Raw genomic sequence first — 10129 nt, 5'->3', positions numbered from 1 at the left:
ATATTTTCCCCATTACAAATACAAGTGTGGTAACTATGTGTAGAATTACAGCTTATAAACTATTTTATTTACATGGTCTCAGGTGGAACCATTAATGAATTCTTGCTTGCTTGCTCCTTTGGTTTCATTGTTACTCTGCATACCGCCTTTTAAATCCTAGTTAGGTGTGTCTGGTGAGTCAGTGCAGCTCTAGATATCTGTCAAATGTGAGTCAGGCTAAAACTGATTTGTGTTTTGTATTTAAATATAAATGTCACTGAATTACCTTGGAACTCATTTGCCAACTTTCACAGCAGCTCTCTGAAAGGACAAGGAACAATGCTTCGCTGGGTCTTGCTTGCTTTGCTCATTGGCCTCTGTGCCAGTGCTGGGGAACAGAAAGCTAAAAAGAAAGTGAAGAGTCAGTCCTTGTCAAGAGGTGGGCAAATCTACTTTTGTCAATATTCACAGCTCCAGTTAATGCCCTATAAACCTTTTCATAAGATCATTTATAGCTGTCAGACACAATAAAGTCAGAACTTTGCTTGTTTGGGGACATAGTTAATGTACTGGGAACATGCAGCAGTGTTGTTGACCTATCACTGTATTTTTATTTCCTGCCTGCAGGATGGGGAGGTGGTATTAACTGGGCCCAAAATTATGAAGACGGCCTAGCAAAAATGGCCAAGAGGTAGGACTCTAAACCTTGGGTAAAGGTCCTGGATGTCAGTTTATTTTGTTCGGATAAGTCTGTTCCTTTGTTGTGTCTTTTTGCGTTGGAATGACGCTCCATTACTTTTCCATAAGGGAAACACATTATTACTTTAATCTTCATTTGTCTCTAAATCCAGCATGAGGACTTTGCTTTCTAAGGCATTTGGTTGTGTAAGAATGCCTTCACACCCTTCACTGTGTTTATTGTGTTGTGGAATGTACTGAGTTCTTTCTCTGTGGTTTTGCTCTCACAGTCAGAAACCTCTCATGGTCATTCATCATAAAGACAACTGCCCACACAGTAAAGGTACTGTTGCTACTTTGGTTTATTAAGTATACGTATATATTAAAAAAAATAGGCTTGCACCTCCTGCGCTGTCTTTCTCACTCAGACTTGGGCTTGTTTGTTTTCACGGGGAACACAATGGGTGCATTCTGTAATACCCACAAAGCAGGCAGTGAAATATGTGAGAGTTATGTTCATAAATCACTCAGCTGGTTTTGTGAAATAAGCTCAGTGGAAGTCTCCACTGGCATTTCTTAACCCATAAACAATGAAGACCACCTACAGAGTGAAGTCTGGCTCTAAATTTTGAGTTTTGCTAGGGTGGACTGAAAGTCTCAGAACACTGAAACATTTTGTTTGATTGCAGCAAGTTGCATATATTTTTTATTAGTAATGTGTCCTCATTTTAACAAGACAGGATTCATATATTTATAGTGTGTTGTGTATTCCCTTACGTGAATGCTAAACACAGATATTCTAAAGGTCCAACCTGCCAGACTTGTTTCTCACCCCTCTAGGCAACTTTATAAATGCAGTCTGTAATAACTTAACAGGCTTTACCTCCTTCTGACATACATTTATTAATATTTCCAGATCATATAATTCACAATTCATTCATAATTATTTGAAAGCCAGTCTAAATATAATACTAAATCAAAGTATTTCAACAGACCTGAAGAAGGCATTTGTTGTGGATAAGACTATCCAGAAAATGGCAAAAGAGGATTTCATCATGCTCAACGTGGTGGTAATTAAAGATATGTTATATATGCAGAATATATATATATATATATATATATATATATATATATATATATATATATATATATATATATATATATATATATATATATATATATATATAATTATTTTATTATTAAAATCATGTGCAATAAATACTATATTGTTATACACAGGAAGAGACTTCGGACAAGAATCTGGCACCTGACGGTTACTATGTTCCCAGAATCCTCTTTGTTGGTAAATTCTTACATTATTAATATAATTTCAATATAGAAGAACAGATTGTTTACTTTCCTTGTCTGAGGTTGAACAGAGGTACATGCATAGCACAGAATAAAACCATTTAAACCAGGCTTTAAATACAAACAGCGCCCCTTCATGGTGGAGTGTCTAATGAACAGTGAGCCAGTGAAAGGCCACTAACACTAACACTGGAGTACTGCTGCTACTTGTCCCTTCAGTAATCTGGCTGCAGCATTTCAAAGTAATTGTAAATGAGCAAGAGATGACTGACTAACTGCAGTCAACAGATGTCCAGTCTAGATGTAACAAAAGCATGCATAACCCTGCCAGATCTAATGGTTTGGATAGTCCCAAGGTTCTTGTTGCTTTATCACTCATTTTTCTAGATAATGAATTTTACAGAAACACATTCAGTTTACAAAATGCACATCAGCTGTCACATAATACTGATTACTTTCCTGAGCTGTTCATGTGTGTGGTTTTTCTACAGATCCAACCTTGACTGTGCGCACAGACATTACTGGAAAGTACAGCAACCACCTCTACACCTACACAGCGAGTGACATCCAGGACCGTGAGTGACTGTTCACTCTCTCTAATGACAGTTTGCACAGCTCACCTGTCAGCAGACTGCAGACACACTAATCCCCCACAGCTTGAACCCTATCACTTCCTCAATATTTTGACAGAAATGACGAAGTTTTTTTTTATGAGATTGTTCTGACAGAAAGAATTTTGAGCTCCATGTGGATGTTAGTGAGAAACTTTAGCAGACTTGTAGCAGTAGTAGCCAAAGAGGTGGGAGGTTTGCAAATGCAGTGCAAGGACAAAGAGTCAATTTTTTACGAGGAAAAGAGAAAGCAAGTGAGGAATGTGACACTGTTTCTTCCCGATATATTATCATTAAATCATGGCTTTGTCACTGGAAACTAAAAGCACAATTAACACACTTAAAGCACCAGCATTCATTATGTCTTTGCTGATTACTGTTATGTCACTGTAAATCATTCATGGAGTTATTCTAGGTCCAAACCTTGTGATTATTGGTCCCAGGGACACAGGCGAAGGAGTTGAACTCATGACCTTGTTGCTGTGAGGCAACAGTGCTAACCACGCCACCGTGATGCCCTGCCTGTAACTGTAAAAACCTTAAAACAAGATATATTTAAAAAGCACAAAGTAAATCTGCCATCTCTGAAACAAACCCCATAAGAAAAAATATATTTAAAATAAGAAGTTAAAGCACCCTGAAAAGGATAAGCGGAAGCAAATGGATGGATGGATGGATAAGAAGTTGAAGCCATTAAATGTGTAGTAAAGGAAAAGTAGCACCTGCAGCTTAGGTTTAGGTTTCATTTCTGAACTACTTCACTCATGTAAGAGCGCTGCAGGCCTTGCTCTTATTTGTCCCCTCTTTGTCCACAGTGGCCGACAACATGAAGAAAGCCAAAGTCCTGCTGCACAGCGAACTCTAACGTGGTGCCTGACGTCTCAGCATCTTCCACACATGACTGCTCAGTGGCCAGAACTGAACAGAACTGAATTATTTAAATGCTTTTGGTGCTCATTAAAACCAAAATAAAGGAAAAGAAAGTCATCTTCAGTCTTTCTCACTTTCATGCAACACTTAATATGTAATTAAACTACTCATTAAAACACAGTGATAATGCTTATTTAGAACTGTTTATGATGGTATTGTTCTATAAGAAGTTGATTAGGCAGTGTTGAAAACATAGTGTTGATTATTTAGTATTATTTTCGTGTGCTAAAATCACAGATATCAAAAAATTTGATGTAAATAAAAATAAAGCATCCTGCCTTGTATCAAAGGTTCATGGTACTGGTGTAATGATGTGGGGAAATGTTCTTGACCCCTTAGTACCAGCTGGGCATTGTTTAAACACCACAGCCTGCCTGAATATTGTTGTTGACCATGTCCATCCATTTATGTACCCACCCTCTGATCGCTGCTTCCAGCAGGCTACTGCACCATGTTATAAAGCTAGATTCTTGATCTCAATCCAATACAGCACCATTGGGATGTGGGGGAACAGGTAATTTTCACCATGGATGCAAATCTGCAGCAGCTGTGTGATGCTGTTATCTCAACATGCAACAAAATCTTGGGGGAATGTTTCCAACACCTTGCTGAATCTATGCCACGATGAATTAAAACAGCCCTGAAGGGGAAAAAACAGTATTAACAAAGTGTAACTAATTAAATGGCCAGTGAGTGTGTCTAGAATTTCATGTCACGGTTTGTGGCATTTTTGGCCACTAGGTGGCAGTGTAATATAGCTGACCAGGGTCTCATGCTGTTGAGAATTTTTCCAGTGAAATTGAATTTACTCAAATATTAATTGATGGGATATTTTAATCTGATCAGTTATATATGCTAATAATAAAAAGTTAATTTTTTTTTTACTTTAATAATAATATTGAAAATATTAAATGACCTACATTAAATACCCCTTTTTAATTGTTGAGAGAGTTGATATCTTTTTGTTAAACAAATAAGTCTGTGCTTGAAGCTCAGCAGACTTCATATTGTTGCAAAGGCAGTTTGATCTGCAGTCTAGTTCCTGGGTAATCCTTGCATTTTATCTCAGGCTCTGTCTCTGCTTCACTTGTTAAATGGTCTACTGAAAGCAGAGAAGACAATTGCAAAGTTAAAAAAAATTAGATAACTCAGACCTAGACAGAATGAGACCACGCTGCACTGCCACAAATAGCCACCATGCAGTTTTCCACTGTCATAGTTTGGATTAATGAGCTGCTTTTAATTGTTATGGCTCCACTATGGTGCCTTTACCTTTTAAAGCAGAAAGGCAACAGCATGTTAATGCTTCCCAAGCCTGCATTAACGTCAGCTCTCAACACTCTTTTATATCCATTAAGATCCATTCTAAAGAATATACACTTTCACTCTGCATTTCTTTGAATTCAGAGAAAAGCACAAAAACAGGAAAACACTTTAAATGGGTCAGAAAGTTCCATTCCTCAATATTAACATCTACTGAAGGAACTGATCACTGAGAAATGATTAAATTATTCACACCTCTGTTGCACTTTCTCCTGTGTTTCCACATTCAGCGCAGATGTCTGAAGCAATTGTGTGTCTGCTTTTCCTTCATGTTTTTCAGTTTTTCTGTCTTCAGATGGACCCAGGATGATTCATCGTGAACTCCTGAGATTTTCCAGATATTTTCCCCTCTTTCTTAAGAAATAGTTTCAACAGCTTACACTCTTGGGTTCATAACAAATGTGCTTCCTACCAAGGCTTTCCTGTATCCTTGGCTTGACATTTCAGTCTTTGGATAAGTGCAGTGCTGTTTCAGCGCACTGTGAGGAATAAAAACAGAAACAAATCCTCTCCAGCATCCCCAAGAAACTGTCGTATTTCTGTAGGAAAATATCTCCAACATTACTTGACGAAAATGAAGAATTATTCAGAGATGTTTGATGTTTTCGATTTACAGATAGCTCTTAAACTTCTTAAACAAGCTTCTAAATCGAAGCAGTTTAATGGCTGTATGGAAACACACACACACACACACACCCTCAATAAAGAGCCATGTGTAAAATATTGGAAAAATACGTAAATGTGGGTGTAAGCGAGTGTAAACACGCAGCTGCCACTGCACATAGTTCATAAAAACACAGATTTGCTCCCATGCCCAAACTTTCTCGAGGTTGCTTCTTAAACACAAGGTTGTTTCCACATCAGCAGCAAGTCTGAAGGTCTCATTTTACTACAAATACTCTCCAATCTGCTGTTTTCAGTCTTAACCTTGCAAAAATGACTCAGGGTGACACTGTGTGGGAAGGCAAATTATAGCATAGCATTTCATTCGAGACATGCTTATGCTGAAGGACAGTGGGGGGAAAAACATGAAAAAAACAAAAGATCTCCTTTATTTGAATATTTAAGAGTAAGCTAAAGAAGTATCACTTCGCCTCTGTGGGCCCCTCTTCTTAAATATGAATTATTCTGCTTGTAAAGATAACTGGATCAACACTCATACGTACTGTGTTGATCTTCTTTGTCATTGTAACTGTATTTGATAATAAAACAAAGATGAGCATTTGCACATTTAATGTAAGGTTAGGTAACTTTATTTATACCCATAGGCAAGGTAAATTTGCTTTACAGAAAAATGATAGCATTTGGTATCCCTTCAAGAAAAAAAAACATTAGTATGAAAAATGTTAAATAAATCTGCTTTAAAACAGCAGAACAACAAAATAAACCTTTAGACAGTTAAAACACAAGATGAATCTATGAAATGTCATAGACTGGTGATCTAAAATAAAGAGGGTCATTAGGGTCAAAGGCAGCAGGGGGAAACTCAAGCTACTTATACACAGTGGGGTACACAAAGTAATGACAACAGCTGGGGGGAACAACACAGGCGCCGACAACTATGGGACAGGACTGAGGAAAGTAAAACTGAGTGCTAAACACACGAGACAAGGGGTTAACAAAATAAAACAGGAAGTAACAGAACGGCAACACCTCACACAGAGATGAAGACACAAGACACAACACAATAACACAAAGCTTGAAACACCATACAAAGGACATACAACTTGGTTATTAGGATAAGGCAGTCCACACCAGTCACAAGAAGAGCACAACGGAAAAATAGAACTCAAAGCCAAAAACACACAATATGCTGACACTGGGATCATCGTGATAAAGACCCAGCACATCCTGTGTAGTCCACCAAACCAAACCAAGCTAATGCCCCCAACACCTCACACAAAACTGCTCAGGAACAACAGACAGATGACAGACAGATCAACGATGCTTCGGACTAATCCCAGTTTCAGTGAGCATACACGGGGTCCACCCGGTGCTCACAGTACCCAAAGGATCCACTGCAGATATCCACAGTGCCAGAAATCACAAGACACCTGCAGAGGTTCAGAGCTGCATTACATGTAGTGGATGTAACGTGGCGCAGGGAATTTAAACTATGTTCTGTTCATGTGGACTGTGTCCTAGTAGTTACAGCTCTCTGTGGTCACCTGCAACATACAACTGAGTTTCACTTATTCCAAGGATGACTAGAAGTTATAAATATTATAACTGTAGTTATAAATATTACTTTTACAGTCACACTATATGGGAGAGACTAAAAACAGGGTAAGAATCCTTACATTTACAGAAGTATTGCTGCTGACTGTGATGTCAAGCACACAGACGCACTCATTTCTCAGATCTTCAGTTTGACTTTGGCAGTGACAAGGGCATCGGGCTATTAGTCCTCGTTTGCACACTGCTTGGACAATTTAGCTACTCAAATAGAGCCCGCTTACTGGAAAACAGCTCCTTAATGAAGAGATGGACTGGTAATATGCCATAAAACTATTCTTTTATTCTTTCCTCGCACCCTCATGAATACACGCTGCCTGTATGCACACGGAGCCACTAAGTACACCTACGCATATGCACTTTTAAACCCATACTTAAACACACACACACGGCACGCACACATACCTCAAATGCAAGGGCAGAATGATAATGTGATCTGGAGGAAATGGTGCCAGTTTTGCCACGTAAGTCAAAAAGGTCAAATTGCAAATGTCAGCTTTTTCGCCTTCATTTTAATTATTCTGTCAAGTTCAAAGAGTCTCCATCAGAAAGGAGCTGCACCTGACAAAGGAAGGCCTGAGCTCACAGATAAGCTCAATCTGCGTCTCTTCTTGACACTTTCTTCTCTATACTTAGCCTATCTACTCTCCTCTCGCACACAGCGACTCTCGGAGTAAATTACAATGTATCGCAGTGAGCAGGGTGCCAAAGGGATGGCTTAGCAATTACCAGTGAACTGTGAATGTGAAGTCAATTAATTTCTTCTGCTACTCTTCTAGTTAGCTGATTTTGTAAAAACTCAGCTGATACATGATAAAGTGTCCACTTTTGGTTCTGATAAGCAGATGGTAACAACATATTGACCCACTATTACACATACAGCACTGATAAAAGGAGAGTATCCCACTGTCAGTTCTATAGTTTTACATTTCAGGACAAAATCACCACAGCAGTTCCATCAGGTTGAAGTGAAGAATTTGTGCCATTGCAACACTTTGATTCTTTTCTTTTTCAGCCATTCTGCTGTTTTCTGCTGTGCTTGGGATCATTTTGCTGCTGTGTGACCCAGTTTTGCCCAAACTTTAGCTGTCACACAGATGGTCTCACATTTGACTCAAGAATACTTTGGTATAAAGGGGAGTTCGCTAAATAAGGTTCCCCGGTCTTGTGGTTGTAAACAAGCCTGAAATCATCACAAATCAAATCAAATCAAAGCCCTCCACCACCCTTCTTGACATTTGGTTTGAGGTGTTTGTTCTTATATGTTTGTGTGGTTTTCTCCAAATGTGATGCTGTACATTATATCCAAACATCTCCACCTTGCTCTCTGCTGTCTGAAGCACATTGATCAAAAAGTTCTGTCATTTGCTGCAAACCTAAGCTCATGTTTTTTCCTGGCAACCCTTCCAAACATGCCATGCTTGTTCCGTCTTTTTTATTGTACTGTGATGAACTTTAACCTTCAACATGCTAGCCGAGGCCTGTAGAGTCTGATATGTAGCTCTTCAGTTTTTCGTTAGATTTTTTGCAGTTTCACTGAACATTGCATGGGTTCAGGCTTCGTATTTAGGCTTAGGAAGATTAGTAACTGTCTTGAATGTTTTCCTCTTGTGGATCATCTTTCTCACTCCAGGATGATGGAATTGTTTGAGAATGCCCTCATAACCCATCCCAGATTAATGTGTAGCAACAACTGCTTCTCTGAAAGCATTTATGATGTCTTTCCTCCTTGGCATTGTGAAAGCTCCAGACCGACAAACTGCCAAGACGTCCGCTGTCACAGGCGTAGTCACAATGGCTGATGATTATTTAACCAGCTGCTAATAACCCTCTTAAACTCCACAGAAGAAGTCAGTTTGTCCTCAGTTTTTCACACACTGCTTCTGCATTTTAGCCAAATTTTGGTTAAATAATGAATGATGTGTAATATGGCATGTTTTTAGTACATTTGAGGTTGTATTGACCTCATTTTAAAACCTGCAAAGTATCAGATCGTGAAAGTGAAAGAGGGTGCACTTTCTTTTTAGCATGATTGTATAACTCTAGACCTATGGCAGCCATTTTTAAGTATTTGTGTATATTTTGCAGGAATAAAGATTTTGGCCACAATTATAGAATGAAAAAATTCAAAAGCAACTCCTCTGAAAGGCAAGGGTGATGCTGAAACATTGATGTGTTATGCTGACATCGGCATTAATAATATGGAAATTTCACGATAATGACATCTGCGGTGTTTTCATATATCATTTGTGCTGATAAAAGCATTGTTAATACGGAAATCTGAATCTTTTTGTGTCACTGTGAAGTCAAATAATGCTGCACTGAAAAAAGAGCTCAAACAAAGAAAGTATTTATGTTCCCCAAGCACCAAGATATTATTTAAAGTTTGGAGACAATGAAACTAAAGCTTTTTCCTAATTCGTGTGACCATGACCTTTAGACATATGACATTGAAGCATTATATACTAAAATGGTATTATCCCCATATGACTGGAGCAGAATAATTTGAAATCTTTGGCTTTTATAAGCTGTAAAAACTTGAGATTTAAAATATATTGTGTGGGAAAACTTTTGCAAAACTTTATGGCATCACTGTGACTTCAAGGGAGGCGTCATATTGAAAAAATAAAAAAGTGTGCTGTACAAATCTCTCCATGATTTATTGTTCTATGGGAATTTTTTTTTCAAGGTTAACTTTGACCTTGGGCACTAACGATGAAGGTCAGTAGTTATGCCCCCCTAGGCCTGGTATAATGCTGTAAAGTATGAAGACCCATGACCCAGTGATATTGTGAAAACTCTGGACGCTAGTCTGCTAACAAACTGAACTGATTACACACTCCCTCACTTTGAGCAGAATAAGATATACCAAACCACATGAGCTGTAACTGCTGGTTTAACGTCCTCTTCTTATAAAATGTGTCATATTCATACTGTGTTAAAGTATTACTTCCCACCTACTGTTAGAAAAGCATATTTTTAGCTCTCTTGAAATGCTGTTTTATTAATGGTTCATGATTATTATTGTACGAACCCGAGGCCTAAACTTCCTCAGTCTGTGGTCC

The 10129-nt window shown here is 38.4% G+C and overlaps 1 protein-coding gene across 1 annotated transcript; it reads left to right on the top strand.

Moving 5' to 3' along the window:
* The first annotated feature begins 184 nt into the window (after window positions 1-184).
* On the top strand, window positions 185-3577 carry agr1 (anterior gradient 1). Its single transcript, XM_063497550.1, has 8 exons — window positions 185-206; window positions 297-418; window positions 607-670; window positions 948-1000; window positions 1651-1727; window positions 1897-1960; window positions 2457-2540; window positions 3392-3577. The coding sequence occupies exons 2-8, from the start codon at window positions 319-321 to the stop codon at window positions 3439-3441; spliced, it is 492 nt and encodes a 163-aa protein (XP_063353620.1). The 5' UTR covers window positions 185-206; window positions 297-318; the 3' UTR covers window positions 3442-3577.
* Window positions 3578-10129: the final 6552 nt, after the last annotated feature.

This window comes from Pelmatolapia mariae, linkage group LG16_19 (assembly GCF_036321145.2).
Source record: "Pelmatolapia mariae isolate MD_Pm_ZW linkage group LG16_19, Pm_UMD_F_2, whole genome shotgun sequence".
NCBI lineage: Eukaryota > Metazoa > Chordata > Actinopteri > Cichliformes > Cichlidae > Pelmatolapia > Pelmatolapia mariae.
Note: the sequence above shows the minus strand (reverse complement) of the source record. Positions and strands in the feature narration are given on the sequence as shown.